Source organism: Pteropus alecto, unplaced genomic scaffold (assembly GCF_000325575.1).
Source record: "Pteropus alecto unplaced genomic scaffold, ASM32557v1 scaffold7, whole genome shotgun sequence".
In the NCBI taxonomy this organism is placed as follows: Eukaryota; Metazoa; Chordata; class Mammalia; order Chiroptera; family Pteropodidae; genus Pteropus; species Pteropus alecto.
In genome coordinates, this window is record NW_006494614.1 from 56,502,972 (window position 1) to 56,524,501 (window position 21,530).

General features: G+C 35.2%; 1 protein-coding gene across 1 annotated transcript in view; it reads right to left on the reverse strand.

Moving 5' to 3' along the window:
* The window catches only part of CTSC (cathepsin C), a 35,975-nt gene that overhangs the window by 2,090 nt on the left and 12,355 nt on the right, over window positions 1–21,530 (reverse strand). Inside the window, exons 3-6 of the mRNA XM_006926700.3 lie at window positions 15,005–15,162; window positions 11,234–11,389; window positions 7,054–7,169; window positions 905–1,036 (exon numbers count right to left, since the gene is read on the reverse strand). Of these exons, the coding sequence (XP_006926762.1) occupies window positions 905–1,036; window positions 7,054–7,169; window positions 11,234–11,389; window positions 15,005–15,162 (562 nt within the window). The remainder of the gene's footprint in view (window positions 1–904; window positions 1,037–7,053; window positions 7,170–11,233; window positions 11,390–15,004; window positions 15,163–21,530) is intronic.

Below are 21,530 nucleotides of genomic sequence, written 5' to 3' on the forward strand. Positions count from 1 at the left end.
ATTTCCTATTCTTTCAAGTTCAAATCCAAAACTGTATAAAGAACTTCTCTGTGCCTTTGTTTATTTATCTGTAAAATATAGATAGCAATAGTACCTCCCTTGTAGGATTAAATTAGTGACTTCATGTAAAAGTAATAGAAGTCGCTATTATTGTCATTATTAAATATCCAGATATCACACGATAGCTCTTCATGAGGGGAAGGACTGTCTTGATACATCACAGTCCCCAGAGTCTAGAAGTCACAATGTCAGTGTTTAATAAGTACTTCAGTAAGAATGAAAGGCTCACTGACAAATTATCATTTGGCAGTTTTACTGGTGAACTGAGAGACATTCTAGTGGCCAAATCTGGGGTTGCCAGCAGAAAACTTCAAAATGAGAATGTTTCCCCCTAAATCAACGACAACTGGGCTTTCTACATGCATTACATATGCCCTGATCTGAAAATGTACATACAAAATTTCAAATTTCTCCTAAAGAGAAACCAGTGTTACTATGGTTTTAATAAGAATTAGGTTAGGTTTTGAAGTGAGACCTTTGTTTAAAATGAAACTAATGCTCAGAAGCTGTGTGACCTTCAGAGTATTATGGAACAACTGCATGTCTGTTCTCTGTCAATAAATTAGAGATAATATCTACTTTTTCAAGGTTTTGGGTGGTTGGATAATATATATAAGAAGCTCCTAAGAGCCAGTCCTCATTCGATATATAGTAACTATTGACATTTTGTGGATGGCACAGTGAATTCCATAAGAAACCACTCATTAATGAGAGAGTGAGCCAGAACTTGCACCACAGTTTTCTGATGACAGACATTGTTCTCTCTCTATCACACCATCCTTTTGCCTGTGCCAACAGTGGCCAACTACACATAGGTAAATAGAGCCTGAAATACAACACTTACCTTGAGCATACTGGCTGCAAGACACAACCTCCTGAGGACTCAAGATTGGGCTCTGAGTATTGTTGGTTAGTATACGAATTCTTGCTTCCAGCATACCCACGGAAGCAAATGAGTAGCAGCTTCCACAAGATGCTGATGATGGAAAAGAAAGATATATAACCCAAGAGATCTTTGAAGCACTGACAAAGAAACAGAACAAGCTGAGTGGATGAGCTGCATTAATACATTTATACTGAGTGTTGCTGTTGTTATTCATAGGATGAGCACAATGAAGAAGAGTCAATCAACAAACACTATTGACATCATGGGCAAACATTAAGATTTCAACTTTTTCATCAAAAGGCAAATGTTACTATATAGGGCTTTCCTTGAAAATATTTTAAGAGGAAAAAAAATAACTCCTAACTTCTGCAAAGCATTTGATAGTAGTATTAGTGATAATGAAGAAATGATTTATGTCTGTGATATTCTAAGCCATCAGATTGAGAAAACTATGGGGGGAGCTTTTAATTATCTCTAGAGCAGATATCTTTTGTATTTTGTCTCCTTCGCCCTGAGAATGGCTCAGGTATGGGTGGGCGTATTGCAGAGGGGTGGATTTAACCAGGGTCAAGGAGGCAAAATACAAAAACACCCAAGAAAAGTAACAGTAATAATGATATTATTAAAGGTGATCAAAGAGGAAGTATAGATATAAGGCAGATAGCGGTAATGAAGTTAAAAATAGACTAGTTCTAAGCAGAAACTGGTGACAGAAGTGCAGCCATGGTTTCCTGAAAAGTGTTACCAAGAGGAGAGAGAAACATGAAAAGCAGCTGCTGGATGGAGGCAGGGAGAAGAGAAAAGAACCCAGTTTTATTTAATACCTGGATGCTCTGGCAAAGACAAAATAAATTTACTGAAGAAGCATATGCTAGGAACATAGCTGCTATTTCAAAAGAAGAAAAAAATGGTGCATTGAGGTAATAAGCATGAACAATAATATTTTTCTATCTGTTTCTTCAATATGTGTGGTAAAAGAAATAAGTGCTTATAAAAAAATGTGGTGTGCATGTAACAAAACGGACTTCTATTTTACAATTCCAGAAAGAAAGGAACATAATTTTAATATCTCTATTATTACATAGCCTCTTTCACTCTGCCACTGATATAAATTCTACATGGAGATATGCCTGTACCAAATCCAAGACACTGGTATTAAATGCAGTTATGCACAATTGGTATGTTATTCACTTTATTAACATTAGTCATCAAATTATCTGAATGGCGAGCACTCCCTTATGCACATAAAATAAGATTAGTGAACAGACAATATTACAATTCAAAAAACTAATTCTACATAAAGAGAACACTGCCTTTGTTCTCTTTAATAAATCTGAAGTTAGTAATTTAGTAACTGCCTTTCTTAGAAAAATATTCAAAAGAACATTATGCATTCAAAGTATAATCAGAGGCACTGTTTTTCCCTTCTCCAGATAACTATTGATTCATGTCCCTCCCTGAGTGCAAAGAAAATCCAGGATACTTTATGCTCAGCTTTCAACATCCTAAACTTGCATTACTTATATTGTTTTCCTCAAACTAAACTGTGGATTTCCTTGAGTGTTCACAGGAAATTTGTTTTCTTCATCTTGGTGCCTGATGAGATGAAGGAACTCGATGCATATTTGCAGAAAGAATAGTTAATTTATGAACAACAAATAGATATTTACATCCAGGAAAGAAAATGACTTTAATAGGAACAGTTGACCTTTACTTCTTTCTAAGTTTTACGGGAGGCAGACCTTCTAAATAATCCAACAATACCACAGGTCCTGGACCTAGACTCTGTTAGAGCCCTACTACCCTTGAACTTCTACCATGTTTGATGTTCCCTCCAATTTTCCCCATAAACATGTCAGATTTATTCATATCATATACTGCTTTTGCTGCTCAGGGATCACCTAAGTTATAAAGATTAAAAGAGAAACAGTTAGAAGGGGGCCGCCTCTTTCACTCTGCCACTGATATAAATTCTACATGGAGATATGCCTGTACCAAATCCAAGACACTGGTATTAAATGCAGTTATGCACAATTGGTATGTTATTCACTTTATTAACATTAGTCATCAAATTATCTGAATGGCGAGCACTCCCTTATGCACATAAAATAAGATTAGTGAACAGACAATATTACAATTCAAAAAACTAATTCTACATAAAGAGAACACTGCCTTTGTTCTCTTTAATAAATCTGAAGTTAGTAATTTAGTAACTGCCTTTCTTAGACAGAAAAATATTCAAAAGAACATTATGCATTCAAAGTATAATCAGAGGCACTGTTTTTCCCTTCTCCAGATAACTATTGATTCATGTCCCTCCCTGAGTGCAAAGAAAATCCAGGATACTTTATGCTCAGCTTTCAACATCCTAAACTTGCATTACTTATATTGTTTTCCTCAAACTAAACTGTGGATTTCCTTTAGTGTTCCCAGGAAATTTGTTTTTTTCTTCTTGGTGCCTGATGAGATGAGGGAACTCGATGCATATTTGCAGAAAGAATAGTTAATTTATGAACAACAAATAGATATTTACATCCAGGAAAGAAAATGACTTTAATAGGAACAGTTGACCTTTACTTGTTTCTAAGTTTTACGGGAGGCAGACCTTCTAAATAATCCAACAATACCACAGGTCCTGGACCTAGACTCTGTTAGAGCCCTACTACCCTTGAACTTCTACCATGTTTGATGTTCCCTCCAATTTTCCCCATAAACATGTCAGATTTATTCATATCATATACTGCTTTTGCTGCTCAGGGATCACCTAAGTTATAAAGATTAGAAGAGAAACAGTTAGAAGGGGGCCTTGGAATTCATCTAGCTGTACAACCTACCCATCTGATAATGCATACACTGAAGACTTAGAAAGAGGCAATAATGACCTGTCCAAAATCACAAAGCTAATAGATGGCAGGCATTAGTGCCTAAGTGTTACCCAATGCCGGCCTAGTGTCCCTTTCAGTTTATAGATCTGTATCTACTTTAAAGTTTTTTCAAATTTTCTTTCCTGGCCATCTAGTTACTAAACAGACCAAAATTAACTTACACATTTTTGTTTTGAAACCATCCAAATAACACTATCTTTAGAAACTCTCTTTCAAATAATTGAATGTCAAAGAACTTCACAAGCAACTATATAGCCAAAGCCAGTGTTTCTTTCATGAGACATCAGGGTCTTATAATAAATAACATCCCATGAAAGTCTAGACATGGCCCCGTTTTGGCTATCCAGCATTCTTGGCCCATAGCGGCCAAAGAAATAACTTCTCTTGGTATTAATCATTAAACCCTCATCATCTGACCATCTAGCACTGTGTGAGGGACAAGCCACATGTACATTTGAGAGCTCAGAATGTGCTCTGTTAACAGAGGAAATCACTGGAATGAGGACCGGGGGCAACCTCTCTCAAGCCCCTGTAGTTCCCAGAAGAATGTGTCAGCTGCCCAGTTAATTAATGCCTCTTTTCAAAAGTCGAGGCCAGAATCTAGATTCTAAAAGGACCCTTACTCCTTAAGAAGACTACAACGCAATAAAGGATGAGAAGTACATCTGGCCCAGAAAGAGCTTTGCAGTAATCAAATTTCTAAAATCTCAAACAGATAATATGATTTTCGCAAGGTTTAACTGTGTTCAGCTGCAGCTTTCGACAGTAGAGAGCACAATGAACTAGGAGTAAGTAGTGAAGATTTTCTTTTTTCCCCTTTCTTCTTGCTTTGTCACTCAGCAATATGACTCCGGGAAAGTCACTTGATCTTTTTGGCATTTTTTATCTTGTGTGTCAAATAAATAGGGTGGAGCAGAGTTTAAGGTCCTGCCTTCCAGCTCTAATAGCATAATCAGTATTAGAACACGACTGAAGTGAACTAGATTTTAAACATTAGGAAAACACTCTGCATTGCCTAATTAATGCAACCTAAGAGACACTCCCTTTCTTTCTTGAAGATGTACTAAATAAAGGAGAGCTGGGAGAAGAACAAAGAAATTCCATCACTTCCAATTTCCTAGCTCTCTTCCCTCTCACACTTTAAAGTAAATATAGCTATAAGGCTGGTGCCTAAAGCTTTCTTCAAGTGTCAAAGTAAAACCTCATGTGCCCTCCCACTATTTCTTTTTTTATTAATCCTGATTTGCTCTTTAAAGAGAGAAAAGATGTGAATTCCCTCAACTGTGGCTAACTTTTGAATTTTGGGTTATATAGAACTCTGGTATTCTTATAGTTAGTGGAAATTTCCAAGAAGCCCAATGAGCAGGAAGAGAAAATAATTTTTTTCTCAACCTAAACTACAGAAAACCCAAAGAAAATCAAAAGAGGAACCTGTAAGTACATTATTTTCTAAAGTATCTAACAAAATACTGCAGATGAGGGATCTATTCAAAAGGAATTAATCCATGAAATTTCTGTTTTTAAATTGCCATTGTCTGTACAATTCATATTTATAACACTCAAAGAATATGGAACATTGGAAACAATATTAGTTTTTACTAAGCTACAAGAAAACCAATATCAAAGAATATTTGGCTTTAGAAAGTCTAATTCTCTTCTCTTGAATTACTGTTTCATCACTATCAATCATCTTTTGGGAAGTGAGTGGAACTAAACTTTTCTTTCTACCTTTTCCTATGCTCTCAATGAATTTTAAAAACACTATCAAATCTGTTATCATATTGTATTTTAATGTTTTGCTTGCAGGTCTTGCTGAACTGTAAGTCTCTAGGACAAGAACCATGTCATATTAATCTTTATATCCTCAGCTATTAAAAAAAAATTTCTAACACATGTTCGATGCTCTATAAAAATCTGCTTGATGATAGAGAAAAATCTTAACCCTCTCTTAACATCAAACTTTTAATTTCACTTTCCATTAATTTCTCAATTACCTTCAAATTTCTCTCATTTCCAATGCCCCCTTTCCATAGAAGCCCTCCCAGAAAGGGAGAAGGTAGGGAAGGATTCAAGACCCACACTTTCTCTAGAGTTCAAGAGTCTCAGAACAACTGGTACAAGGAAAGACAAAGAGATGAAACCTCTGGTGTCAGATGGACAGGAAACTTGCTGACTGGCTGCTACAAGACCTGTTCAAAGCTCTGTAAATTTAAAACACTTTGCAAGAACTCAGTGAGGATAGAACTGAAGGATCAGTGGTGAATGCTAATAAGTGGGAGAGGCTGATTATCACTGAATTTTTTGGGAAGGGAAAGAACAATTTATTTTTGGGTGTTATTAATTTATAATCCTCTCAGGGGACACTAATCAGAATGTTTCTAGACAGCAAATACTACACCTATTTTATAGTAACAAATCAGTCATGTGTACTGTAATTATCTTCTAAATGAACTTAGAAGTAATAAACCTATTATATAAATGATTCTCCAAGTCATTGTTGGCTAAAATTTAGGATAACAAGATAATTTGCTACCAAGTGCTATTAGAGAAAAAATTATTAAATCTACTCATACTGTATCCAATTTCTGAAAATAACTAGTAAAATGCAATTAGAGTGATACTTTTGGTAAATCTTGGCTCTGCTCCCAGGCCACCATTCGGGAAACCAGGTTAATATTTACCATCATATGTCATATTCTGATGTAAAGTGAACCGAAAGGTCACAGCTCAAAAAATCTACCAGAGAAATATAAAGGATACATTTTCTGGGCTTCTATGGTAAGTAAAGACTAAATGATGGGGTCAAGGCACGGAATGGGAGGACAGGTAGCAAAGAAGGATTCCAGCAAACCACTTGCTAAGGAAGACTAATTTGAGTTATACGCAATTCTTTGTTTCTACATGAGTCTCTCCTACTAGCAGGGCAAATGAGTTTGACTTACATCGCTCTGATTAATTTCATTTGCTACTTGGAACATATATTGAGGACAATTAAGAAATGCTGAGCTCAGTTGGAGAGATTATTTAATACCAAAGCCTGTCATGGATATAAAAGAAGGAAGTAAGTATTCATTGGCCATATCATTTCCATTTCTTTACTAAAGTAGATCATGCCCGTTTCATCTCTATATTCCCAGAATATACCACAGAGCTTGGCACATAGTAAACGTTCAATAAATGTTACAGAATGAATTAATTAAAAATTACATTTTTTTTTTTTACCTTGGTTTCGAACCGGGGTAACAAAATTGGTACCACGAACATTTCTCCAGTCCCAAGATGTCGGCAAACGTAAAACCTTCTCATGTATTTCAGCAGTTAGTGGTGCAGGTTTGGGCCTAGGATGGATGGAAATATACATTTGACATCAACATATACTTTTCTTTAAGGATGATTTCCTAACCTCTAATTATAGTATTTCAACTACCTGGCTGGCTAAGATCTGGATTCAGAACCAAAGAATACTTGTTTCATCAGTGTTTCACAGTGTAGCTATAACACAATAATGTGTCTATTATACAATGTGTCAATTTCATAACTAAATTGTGTAAATGGCTTTCATTATCCATTTCTTTTTCATGAGCTAGTAATTTTCCCCTGTGAAATTACACTAGTTTTGTGTATCACTGTGATGCTATTTTTAGTATGCTTCAACAGCTGCATTCTTTTACTTTTAACATATTTTGACCAAGAAAGTAGATGTAGGAAGTTAAAGATGGCCGACGAAAGATATAGAGAAAATAGAGGAATTACTGATGTTTGACTCAGGATATGGGTGGTAGTGATAGTGAGGTGGTTGTAAAAGAAGTGAAATAGGCACAGAAATGAAAGGTCTAAGTATAAAGTAGGTAGAGTAGTTCCATAAACTATAGACAAAACTGCTTCATCATTATAGAACTGGACCTTATATGAAATGCTTGGAAAGTAAGACACAAAAGAGTTGCCTTGGACGATGAATAATGAACAGAACTTTTTTTGGAAATGAGAAAATTGTTTTACAAGCTTCTCCATATTAGAGATTTAAAACAAACAGAGAATTCTAGCTCTTGACACACTAGATTTCTTGAAGTTTCCCCAAGTCTGTCAAATGCTCTGTGTTCCACATCTTTGTGCTACTGCTCCTTTTATCTAAAATGCCCGTTACCCACTGCTTAGAAGAAATCCCCTTAGAGTTTTTTCCCGACTTCTAATTTTAAGGACTGTTCGCAGAGCAGCTCTATCCACAAGCCCCAACAAAAACTCACTTCTTTCTATGCTCCATCAACCCTTTTGGTAGGGCAGCACTGTTACGCCGTGGTAACATTTATTTTTCTGTTATTGTGAACTAGGCGAATTTCTTATTTTCTTGGCATTATCATACCGCACTGTTCTAACTTTTTTGTGGTTAGCCAATTGGTTTTATTCCAGGTTCCAATTTAGTCACTTGTAAAGATTATTTCTGGACTTCTTCATGTCCTCTGTAACTATTCTCAAGTAGTTCCCTCTCTCACACACTTCTCTAAGAGATGATGTAGTAGTTAATGCTAAGACAAAATGGAATTGAGATGAAATAGAGAGAGAGAAAAAGAAAAAAATCACTTATGAAAAATCACTCATAACCTTGAGATTTGTGAAGAACAGACAGCATAGTTCATACAGAAATGTCAGTTAATTTCTCACTAAAATATTAATTAAGACATTGTTTGACCATATAAAAAGATAGAATTCAGAGAAATGAAATATATAGAAATTACCATAGCAAATACAAGGAAGTTATAATAATGCTATAAAACATTCATTTGGATAATGCCAATTGTATAACCAACGTACATAAAAAGCTATGCACATGGAAATTTTATATATAGGGTAGAAAAAAAAATAAACCAAAAATAAACCTTGGCTATTTCTTTTGAGATTTATGAATAAAAAATAGATGCAAACAAATTTTGAAAGGAAATAAACAGTTTCTGCGATTTCACAGTGAGAGGCCAACAGAGTCAATCAATCGATAAATATTAACTAACTGACCTGTGTATGCCTAAGAATACACTAAGTAATATGAAAGATAAAAATGGAATTGAAGTTTGGCAGCATAACATAGTTTCATGGCAGGTATCTCAAAGTCATACCAACCTCCTACAAATGGTTTAATCTTTTACTAGCAGTGTGACATTAGTCAAAGATCTTAACATCACAAAATTATGATGGACTCCTATACAAATGGGTTTAAGCACACCTAACTCAAAGGATTGTTATAAAAATCGTGCTTAGAACAGTGTTGGTTTCTGATAATTCTTTAACAAATTACTAAGCTATTATGATGATAACTACCATCATCATCAACATCCATGTCATTAAGAGGATTAAATATGATGCTGATAGATTTAAGTGACTATCTGGCACACAACAGACATTCAAATGTTTATTTTCTACTTCCCACCATCCTATAAGGCAGAATGTTTGCCCATCAATGTAAACACAGACAAAGCAAAAACAATGTGACATCTGAAGCTCAATGGTGTGAAAATGAAGAGAGTGAAAAAGGAATCGAGGTGATGGAGAAGTGAGAATTAATAACATTATAGGTACAGTATACATTATTGGCTCTCAGTCATTTGGGTCCAGATTTTTTAAGAATCTAGTAAAAACTCTGGATTCCATAGTTTCACAAATTCCTCAAACTTCATGTTAAGAATCTCTGAGAGTTTCTGCTATGTCACTAGATTCTTAAAACAGAACTAATTTATATACAAAATGCTACTGAAAACTAGGGAGCTAGACTACAATGTCTGTTTCGGTATATCCCACTTCACTCAATTCCATCTCTTTATCTTAGCCTTAAAAGCAGACCTTCATAAAGTAGCCTGCCCTTCACAAAAGCAAAGGTGCTTGGGTGGAAGGGGGAAGAGTCGAGTACAAAAGAGTTCCACAGATACATGGTGCATGGCGCAGCAGTTGTATCTGAGGCTCATGTCTTTCAGGCAGGTGCTCCAGTCTCCCAAGGCTCAAATGTTGACAGCATCTCCTCTGAACTTTCATTGAACAGGTTAACAACTTCCTGTCTCACATCGACACAGTATATGATTCCTTCACTCTAATGAATCTGAGAAAGAATGTGATATGCTCCATTTTTCAATTTAGATTAACCAGAGCATCTTATGGACTAGAACTTCCTTAGAATACACATTAAGAAATATTGTATAAGATTATTTTGATAAAGGGGAAGAATTATGAGAGAATGCTCTCAGTTGGATAGGAAAAATCTCCCTACAGCCTCATAGTGGAAAAATGCCAGAGCCTTAGAATTATTAGTCTATAGATAAAAAGTTAGAAATGCATTTCAGTTAACAATTAACCAATCAGTGGCTTGTTCAAACATTAAAATTTGAACCAAGGACTTTAAGTATATTAAGGAAATAATCATTGCATTTCCTGAAATTTGAGAAATGTTTTGATATACTAAGGGAGAAGAACCAACACAATTTACTGACTCCCATTAGCTCTACTGGTTTCCAGTTCCCTGTCTTTCAGTGATGTCAGTTTCTTCTGAAGCAAGATATGGCATCACAGAAACATTGTTGGCTATTTAACAAATGTTAAGGGACTATATACTCTGACAGATTCAGCTATAGTTTTGAAAGAATAAAAAAAAATCTACTGAATTCTTGACTATAAAAATTCAAAGTATTATGATCTAATTTCTCAAAGTAATACCATGGAGTATATAAGCTAAAGATAGGAATGTCACTTATAGCTGAAGTTAAAAGAGGTATATTGATTACAAGGAATGGTTTTTTGCTGGACCTTCAAACAGAGAGAGAATTTTGAGATTTTTACAAGTAGTAAATTTGACAGTTATTGGCAAGTTGAGGGGTATTTGAGGCAAAGGGAGTAGTATGAATGGAGGTCATGAAAGAAAAGTTTTTAGCAATTGTGTAATATTCTTTAAAAGCAGGTCAGGGTACTATATATATTTACTGTCCAATTTAGATGGTTTTGGTTACTAAGTTAAATTTATTTATTAGAAAATAAGTAGTAACACAATTATAGCTGAGTACAGAAAGGTATTAAAGTACTTTATAGAATGGCTAAGAATGGAGACAGGGAGGACAAGTGAACAAAGAGACAGGAGGCAGGAGGTAGCTCCATAAGGCAGGAAAGAGATGACAAAGCCCTAAGCCGGGGTATAGAAAATGGAAGGGGAATCATGGAAGCGGCAGATGCTGTGAAAGCAAAACCCATAAATCAGACTTGGAGAGCAGAGTATGTGTGAACAGGAGAGGGAAATGGTTGGAAAAAAGGTAACAGGAAAAGTTTAAGTTGGCCAATAAAATGGTGGGCAACCCAGGGAGAGCTAGTTGGAAGAGAGGATGGTATTCAACATAAACATCTTTATTAGTGATAAAGACATGTGTTTTATTACCTGGGGACTCTCCTGCTATGGCCACCACTTCTCCTAATCATCTCTCTCAGGGTAAGAGTCTCGTATTCCATGTACGTGGTTGCAGTCCAAGACTTCTGAGCGGCATTGATAGCTTTCACAAAGTCATGATTATATTTGTAGGGCCTATTAGAATACCTGAACAAAAATAAGATAGTTTCAGATATACTCTTTACTGATATAATCAGACTTCATTAAAACAGGCATTCTAACACTCTGGGCCTAAGTGGAAGGTGGTATAATCTTTCAGCAAGGCATTTTTTTTTTTTTTTGTAATGTAACTTCAGCACTATGGTCAAATCATCAAAATAGTCTTTATTCTACATTTTTTAGTATAAGAAATTCATAAGTTAAATGCACTACAGTATATAGAGCGAGACATACAATGCTGGATTTCCAAACAGTCAATGGGACAGTTAAACATCATAAATACAGAAAACAAAATTTAGATAAACTGAAATTATAAGATAAAATAAACTCCAGTTTTAGACAACAAAAATCAAAATACTAAAGATCTCTGAACTATCCCTAACTCTAATGTAGTGAAATCTCATTGGATTCAAGTTATTTTGTAGTGAGCCATGCAGAATATGACCCCGTGAACCCAGCTTAGAAATTTTTGGGAGCCAGGAGGAACGGCATCAGACACTCTAACAGTAAGTGGTAACTGATTTTTGATCTGAAAAATCCCCTTAATTTGGCTCTAAAGTCATCAGGCTTTCGAAATACCTTCTCTTCCTTGCTCCTCATAGTTTAAACAAACCATTGTTTACAGTACAGTTTGTATTGATACCTTTTATTCAAGCAAAGCTGTTTTTTTTGGCACCAAAACTGATCTGGGTTTGGTTCATATATGAAGAGACAACCTCTGAGTCCAAAAGTCACCTTTCACTTTTGCCTGAGGAGATATATATATATATATATATATATATATATATGTCAATAGCCTGGAATTGGAATGTCTTCTATGAAAATAAAACTTCACGTTAACTAACATGTATGTATAAAGAAGTTCGATGAAACACTTTCATACTGGTGATAGATTATAAACAACCTAAACAAATGTTCTAAGATAAGAGATTGATTGAATAAATAATGGTACTTAATTTGCTATATGGGTTATTCAGTAAAAATGTCTAGAAGAATATTTAGTGATATGAAAGGGTGTCTACACTATATTAAACTAAAAATCAGAATGTCAAAGAAGTTTATAGAGAATTTACCATTTTTTGTGAAAGTATATACATTTATAGTATGAGTATATTTTTAGAATGCCAATCATAGTTATCTCTGGTGACATAGCATTGCCACCTTTCTCCACCCCTCCTACAATTTCCACAATGGACCCTTATAACTTTGCAATAATAAAAAAATAAAGTACAGGACAGCACAAACTGTATATAATGTATATATAGCATGGCAAGTATTATAACCACATGATACAAAAAAAAAATGATTCCACATGAACATTTGGTTTATATCCTTGTTACTCAAATTTGGTTTTTGAACCAGTTAGCAGCAGCAGCAGCAGCAACGCCTGGATGCTTGTTAGAAATGCAGACTTCTAAGTATCCAACCCAGACCATCTGAATCAGAATCTACATTTTAACAAGATCCCTTGGTGATTCACGATAACATTAAAATTTAAGAAGCACCAGTTTACTTGATGCCAAATGTTTCAATACAGATGTAAATAAATCTAACATACACAGAGCATGTTTACAAAGCCCTAAAAAAATCAGGGGCATTGATTATTCATTTAATTCAAACATGTATCATACCTATGTGCCAGGTGCTAGAAATTACAGAATTTACCATATTATTTCTACTAAGAAAAGATTTTGTGGCTTAAGTGTGATTCACTATCCAAGACTTCCATTAACATTCAATTATGCAAAGCAAGATATATCTGACCTGAGTAACATCTTAGGCATACTCTGAAATTTTTTCTTTTAATTTATATGTTCATGGAAAGAACACTTTAATACAATCAAAAAAACTGGAAGCACTGAAAAGAATAAAAAAGTGCAACCATGCTGATGTTTTAATGTTTTTATCAAAGTCCTTCCCTACTTGTTGCAAAGTGTGAAACCAGAGAGGTGCCTTCACTAAATAGATTATAAAACTGCCTGTGTCATATTTCTCACACAAACACAACAAAAACAAGTTACAGTTACTTGTTTCTTTAAGCCCGAAAGTAAATTGAAATTGTAAATGTATGTCTTGAAATATTTTCTACTGGTGAGGCTCACTATTTCATGGACTTTAAGCATTTGAGAAGCAGTAACCAGCCCTACTTCTCTGGCTGTATTGTAACATCTAGCAAAACATCATAGGCTATGTGCATTACCATAGTGACAATGTAAGTCTTAAATACTAATATTTTTACTGTTTAAGATCCAAGGAGATTAAAAATAATGTACCTTGCTATGGTTTAAAAGATCGCTAAGAGCTGAAAGAGATCTTGAGGGTAATTTTGTCCCAAATGCTCCCTTTATGGGTTCTGAGCACTCCAGTTAGCAGCTTCTTCACTAAAGGAGGCAATGTTTGCAATCTCAAAAAAGTACAAAGCACATCCCAAATGGTAGGGTCAAAAGTGAACGGCTTATTAGGAAATGTGTTGCTCAAGGATCAAGCCGAGCAAAGCAATTTAAAAGCTAAATTCAAAATGGGGGACGGGAGGGTGAATTAGTCTAGATTTACGTCAGCATTTTCCAAGAAAAGTTCCTCCTCTTTGAACTCATGTCCCCCACCTCTCTGCTGCAGTCATTCCCCTACAGTGTGACCTGGCTTTAGATGAATTGTTCAAGTACGCTTTCCGTGGATACCACAACTAAATATAACAGAAAAAGTTACTACCGATAATATTTGTTTTTCTTTTCCTTCCCAAATTAATAAAAGTCTGAAATCTCGTTTGTGTGGTTTGGTTACCTAAAGTGCACCTAACTTAACAAAAACATCAACTTCATGTTACAGGCTGACTTGTGATCTCTCAAAGTTCATATGTTGAAGTCCTAACTTCCAGTACCTCAGCATGGGACAGTATTTGGAGATACAGCCCTTAAAAAAAAATTAAAGTAAAAAGAGGTCATAGGGTGGGCCCTAATCCAATATGACTAGTGTTTTTATAAGAAGAGGAGATGAGGACAGAGACAGAGGAATAACCACATGAGGACACAGAGAGAGGGCGGCCATTTGCAAGCCAATGTGGTCTCAGAAGAAACCAAACCCGCTGACACCTTGATCTTAAGGCTTCTAGCTTGCAGAACTGTGGGAAAACAAGTTTCTGTTGTTTAAGCCATTCAGTCTGTGGTACTCTGTATGTATGGTAGCCTTAGCAAAGGATATATACTACATAAATACTAAGAATTTTAATGTTATTTATTGCCTTGTTTAAAATTTATGTTCGATTAGTATCACCTACACTTGTTACAACATAAACATATGTATCTACAAGTATTATGCAATATAGTTTACATGGCAATAATAAAATTATTTTTCTTTATTAGTCATTGCAGCTCTATAGTTCTTAACATAAATTTTCTTTAAAGCCACTTTTTAGAGTGCTTTGAAAAAATGCTGTTTCTCTCAATTACATCAGTCAACATATTTTTCCAGTAAAGTTTTATATAACATGGCTTTATGTTTCCAAGTCAAATAAATTTTATGTAATCAAAAATTTCCAAGAATTAACATCCACATACACATACTATAAAACAAAACTAAACACATCTTTCATTTGTGACAACTCACTTGTCCTGGAGACCCTGAAGGTGTGCTGTGTTCACATTCTCAGAGGTAGTGTCCTTCCTTCCAGTGAAACAAGCCCAGTTCCGGCCCAGCACATCATGCACCCACCCAACCATCGTCTCATTGCAGTAACTGGTCACCTTGCCGCCCTCTTCTTTATACTGCAATCAAATAAGGGAAGAAAAGGCCAGATGAATCTGTGGTCAACTCTCAGGTCCATTTCTTAGGCCGCATTCACAGTAAAGACACCACTTTTTCATTATACCTTAGGGATCTGCCTCTACCAACCAAAGCAAAAACTTCACTGAGAGGTTACATTCTGAGAAAATATCCCAGAAAAGGAGGAGAAATAAATGTTTGTATAATTAGTGTGTTGTTAGTCACCAAACAAAATTTATAACAAAGCATTTCTGACCATGAAAGGAAGAGAAAGAAACTAACATTTTTATAGCATCTGCTACATACCAGGCATTTTATACAAGTTATCTCATTTAATCCTCACAATAAGCCTGTGAGGAGGCAGGCACACCAATAACCCTATTTTGCCAGTGAGAAAGTGGAAGCTCAGCTCAGAGAGGATATGTATCTCCTACCTAAGGTAATGGAGCTGTTAAGTGACAGAAACAAAATTCTGCTCAGAGAAGATTCACTCCAGTAAAACACAAGAATAAGTGATGAAAATTTCCCATATGACTAAACAGAATCCTCTCTTCTGTCAATCTTCCATCTATTAGGTTATTGTGATCATAAGGGAGCTAAAATAATCTGATTATTAAATATGCTCTCTACTTTACTTCACTAATATGGCCATTTGTCTTATTTCAATGTTAACCATTAAGTGACAGATCCAGGATTTGAACTCAGAGACTTTGACTCTAGAGCCTAAAAATATCATGCTATAATATCTCTTGGAGGAGGGACACATAATCTAGAATGAGAACATAGAATATAAGAGGAATTAAGAAAAATGCATGCTAAATTTCTATGAGGAGTTGACGTGGGTACAATTTCAGGCACTGACTGAATTTAATGGAACAAAAGCACAAAAGCAGTCAAATTGGCACCACAGTCAGTTGTGTTTCAATACGTTTCTTGACAAAAGTATGCAGTAGGTTGGTTTTGGCCTACAAGCTATGGTTTGAGGGCTCCTTATCTAATTTAAGGAATACTACTTTACCCTCTGCAAGGGTTGGCATGCCTCTTTTTTAAGGGCCAAGATAGGAAACATTTTAAGGCTTGCAAGCTGTAAGGCTTCTGTCACCACCACTTGACTCAGCCATGTGATATAAAAGGTGCAGAGGAAATGAATGAATGAATGAACTAGACAGTGTTCCAATAAAGCCGTATTTACAAAAACCAGCTGAGAGTTTGCAAATCTCAAGTTTAGAGGTATTGAAAGGGCTAATGCACAATTAAAGATAAAATTACCTCATTACATCTAACTATCTCTGAATTCAAATCATTTTTAGTGATAGAGTTAGAAATGAATGCATGGTCTTATAATCCAAAAGAGGTGGATTTAAATCCTGGATTCTTCACCCATTGAGCTATATATAGCACAAGATAAGTTACAATGGTCTACTTATAGGTACGTTTTGCTTCTATCCTGGTGGTTCAAGATAGCGTGAAGCCCATCTATCTCTGCCTCTGGCTAAGGATACCATCCTTAGCAGGAACTCAGCTCGCCACTCCTCCTGTCCCTGCTAAAGGTCCAACTCAGGACGGGGAACACTGAAATAATGATATAATCAAGCTACAATGTTACAGGGTGTGTTGTAAGCAAAGGTTAATAACATTTATGTTAATTACGCTGAAACTGCAACTACAGGAAACTACAGGAAACCGCAATTTTCATAGATTTTATAGATCAAAAGCAGTCTAATATTGGTAACCTCATATGATGCAACCTACACCCCTCAGAGTTCTAATCAGGATTTCTCTTTGGCACAGGCTCTAGATCATGTTCCCTTCTCTCCTGTCACATGCCAGTCAGATAGGCCAGGTGTGGCTAAGCCAATGCTCCCCCTATCACTGCTGTTTTGGAAAGCAGTCTGACAGGCTTTAAGAGTTCTTGAGATCTTACTTATAGAAATCATCAAATACACATAAATAAATAAAAAAAAAAGCTAAACAGGAAACACTCATTGCAGTATAACAGAAAAGTTAAAAACAAACATGAGAACAAAAGAATGGCCCAAATGTTCAGGTATAAAAATGGTTAAGTAAATTAATAATTCAAAGGACTATTATATAACCTTTTAAATGATAAATATGAGTTCTATAGGAGAGAGGTGAGCACATTAAAGCTGGGGGGAGCTGCCTGCATTTAGAAATAACAGTGTTATTGGAACACTGCCAGACCACTTGTTTATATATGGTCCGTGGCTGCCTTCGTGCTATATCAGCAGAATTGAGCAGCTGCCACAGAAACCACTAAGGTCCACATAGCAGCATTATTCACAGTGGACAGGACACGGAAGCAAACAAAGTGCCCTACAATAGATGACTGGATAAAGCAGCTGTGGTACAAAGTCTAAAACATTTATTATCAGGCCCTCTAAGAAAAAGTTTGCCAACCCCTTTATAGATAACTAAAAAGAGAATACCTGTGGCATATCGAGAGGAAAAAAAATACAAGATAGTATTTAAGTTGAATGCAAATATGTAAATTTTTTATAAAATATGGTTTTAAAAAAATGGAAATGAAAGATGAAATGGGTCTCTGGGTGGGATTTTCTTGGTTATTTATCAAATGGAGATTATTATATAAATTTTTTTAAACTAATTACTTTTAAAAATACTCTTATTTCCTAAGAATGAAACTCATAGCCTGTAAAGTCCTAGAAGAGAACATCTGTGAGGGATGGTCCAGGTGTTACTAGAGGTCACTAACTTTGATCTGTCTGGTATTATTACTCTTCCTGAAAAAAGTCATTATTTACATAACCTACTTTGTATTTTGCTAAGCTCTTTCATTTATTTATCAAATATTTATTGGTCACATAGTATTTCTCAGGCATTGTGCACAGTGCTAGGTATGCACGTACATATATATTGATGTGGCCCCAGCTCTTAAGAAGTTCAGAATTCAATAAAGCAAATAAAGATGTAAATAATTCATTATGACATCACGTTTCAGAAAGCTAACCATGCTTGGAGAAGCCTGGGAAATTTCTCCATTTAAGCAGAAATTCAGATCACAAATAAAATGACTTTAAAAAATGTACCAAAAGAGTTAGGGGCATTCAAAGTAGAAGGCACAGGCCCCACAGCTCTCATCAGTGTGGTTTTGTTTATTGGCACAAATAAGTCATAGTGATAAGCACAATGGTTAACACCAAATAAACTTCCCCTAAAAGGGGAAGGCAGGCTTATTATTTTGAGAGGAGGGGGAAAAATAATCAGAGTATGCATGATTTTGCTGCAGTCCCTTATCATTCACACTTGTTCGAGGGCTCTCTTCACCAGTATGACAGAACTACTGAGCCTTAATATTTACCTAGCACTCCATACTTTATATAAACATTTTACAGATTACCTCCATAAATCTTGGAGGTCGAGAACATAGATGATATAGTCTTACGGTACCAAAAAGTAGCTAAAGGAGGAGGTCTAACTAGAATTCACAATCAAGGACTCCTAGAACCAAGCATTCTTCCCAGTATCGTGCACTACTTCTCCATACATTTTCCCTTCTCCTAATGAGCCAGAGAAGTAAGCATATAGGTTAACTGCCCAAAATACTGAGAAGAGATACCAAGAATTCATGCAGCAAAGGCTTAAAACCCATTTTGCAAAGGGTCTCCATCTCTATCATTTGAGTCTCACAATGGGATAATAGGCATTATTCTTCTCATTAAAAAAAAAAAAGTGGCTTTGCAAAGTTAAATGTGGAAGAAAGCATTCAAATATGGGTTCATTGTTTTATCCATTCTGTCCTTTAAAATGTTGGACAAGATTAACTGACTCTCAAAAGTGAGGGCCAAATAGTTGTCCAAGGCCGTTAAGAGCCACCATTTTGCCAAGAGTTTATGATGCAGAGCAGAGGACATGTCTTCAGGCTTTACTGCTTATAGCAATCCAGCTTTGCCACTTCCTGGCTGTGTGATTCTGAACAAGTTAGCAAGTTCCGTATCCTCTCTGTACTTTCGGTTTCCTCATCTGTAAAATCAGGATCATGATATAGACTCCACCACATAGGCTGTGTTTTATATATACTAACCCATTTAATTTTCACAGCAACCTATGATGTTGTTCTTTCTACACACACAAAAATAAGCACTGTGAGAACAGGATTTCTGTTTATTCAGCAACTAGAAAACTATCCGGCACTAGGAAGCAGTTATTGAATGAGTGAATAAATAAATGAATAATAGAAAATAATAACAAATAGCAAGTCCTATTTCAACAATAACACAGAAATTCAGAAGATATACAAAGTTTAAAATAGAAGTGTGGCGCTGCCATGATATCAGAAATCGAACTCTGACGCATAGCATTACTTCAGAAATATCAATCTTCCTCTCTGAACCCAGTTTCCCTATCAGTAAATTCAGGTTGATCTAGAAGTTCCAAAATATCTCTTCAAGCTTCCTAACTTCACAGTCCTTTCATCTGTGGATTTCCTATTTAATATTCATAAAGCCAGGTAAATAATTCTTAATTTGGACACATTTTATTTTTATACTAGGAGTATTTATATATCTAAGTAATCCTAAATAATCCTTAAAAAACTACAACTGTTTCGTTGTTTTAACTCAAATGTACTACAAGTGTACCATTTCTGAAACATTAAATTGATAGAATTATTTTCCATTAAAAATTTTTATTTTACATTATTCTGTACTTTACCCAATCTAAAGAAATTTGGTCGTAGTCAGAACTTGAAATTACCTTATAAAAGGTAGGACAGGACTGTAACACCACTGTGCAAGATAGCTTCAGTTTTGGAGAAAAGAGGCATTTTACCACTTCAGAAGCAAAGTGCTCAGTATCTTAACTTGAGAAGACCACACACTGTGCCCCCATTATCTTCTTCTCTGAATGTTCTCGGGGTATCTGTCATTTTTCCTGCTATTACAAAATACTCCTTATGTGATTTTTGACATTATTACCAATTAAGAAGTTGAAGTCTTGGCTACACTATCCAGGCTGAAATGGAGCCAATTTTTTTTTTTTTTTTTTCCGTAAGGGCTTTATTTCTTTTATATAAACATTAGTCTCTGAATACTGCCTTGCACAGATGGGATAATTTAAATTTCTATTCATTTATGCCAATTTCTATTGCAGCAAATAGATAAATTCATAAAATCTGAAGAAACTCCAAGCCCAAGCACTTAAGTTTATAAAACTACTAGAATTCAATAACCATCCTATTGCTTTTTTGAAATTACTATTCTTTGAATTACAAAGCACTCACAATCCCCACCCCTTCTTTAATTTCCTACTCATTTTATCAACTATCCAATTAGATCTACCTAGTAATATTAACCAACTGAAAAAGAACAGGTTGGGATATTTTTAGAACTTTAGTTATTTACCCCGATCTCTGTCTTAACTGCATAGAGGGGAGAAAAATCATTTACACCTTGTTCAACTGTTTTCCTGATAAATAATATACCTAGCAAATATTTAGATATTTAATTTATGAAAGACACTGGCTGTGAGACAAATGAAGTCTACTAAAAAGGACTTTACCCTTTATATTCTTGTTTTGCTACTTATTCACATAACTTTGAACAAGTCACAATTAGGGTATCTCAATTTCTTCATCAGATAATGGGAATGATGCCTACTTCGCTGGATTCCTATAAAGGATAAAGATGACAGTGAAGTTTAAACAGTTAAAAAATTTATAAAATACTAAACAAGTAACAATATAAACACTATCATTTGCTACCATGGGGGATATGAAACTGTTTAAGACTTTAGCCAAGACATCAAATAACTCATACTCTAGCCCAAACTGCCAACTGAGCAGTTGATTCGGATCCTATCCTGTCAAACAGTGATTTTAAATGAGATCCAAAATGAGCTGAAAAGATGATTCATTGAAATAGAAAACATTATAATTTCAATTTTTATTTCTAATATAGGAAGAAAACTGAAATCCAACTTCCATTATTATTTAATATGCAAAGCAACACTGATAGCCCTACTCAGTTCTAATATTAAATGTTCGCCTGTCATGCACATTGTGCTACCTATGAGATGGTTAGGACACAGCATATTCCCTTTTATATGTGCCTGCTTAAATTTACTTGTGTACTTACTGATTTAAGCTAACTCTCACAAAATAAACAAGTAGCTTAAAATAATACCTGCAAAGAAACCAGGATTTGTCGATACTGTCGATGTAAATAGAAGCAAACATAAGAAAATGACAAAGCTTACATTTACCCCATTCATTCTATGAGTTCTGTCAGTCACGTTAAAAGGTGAGATGGTTTTGGAAAGAGATGCTTTGAAATGGTTCCATCACTATAGTATTCGTTTTTAATCTTATTTATCAACAAAACAAATGTTTCAG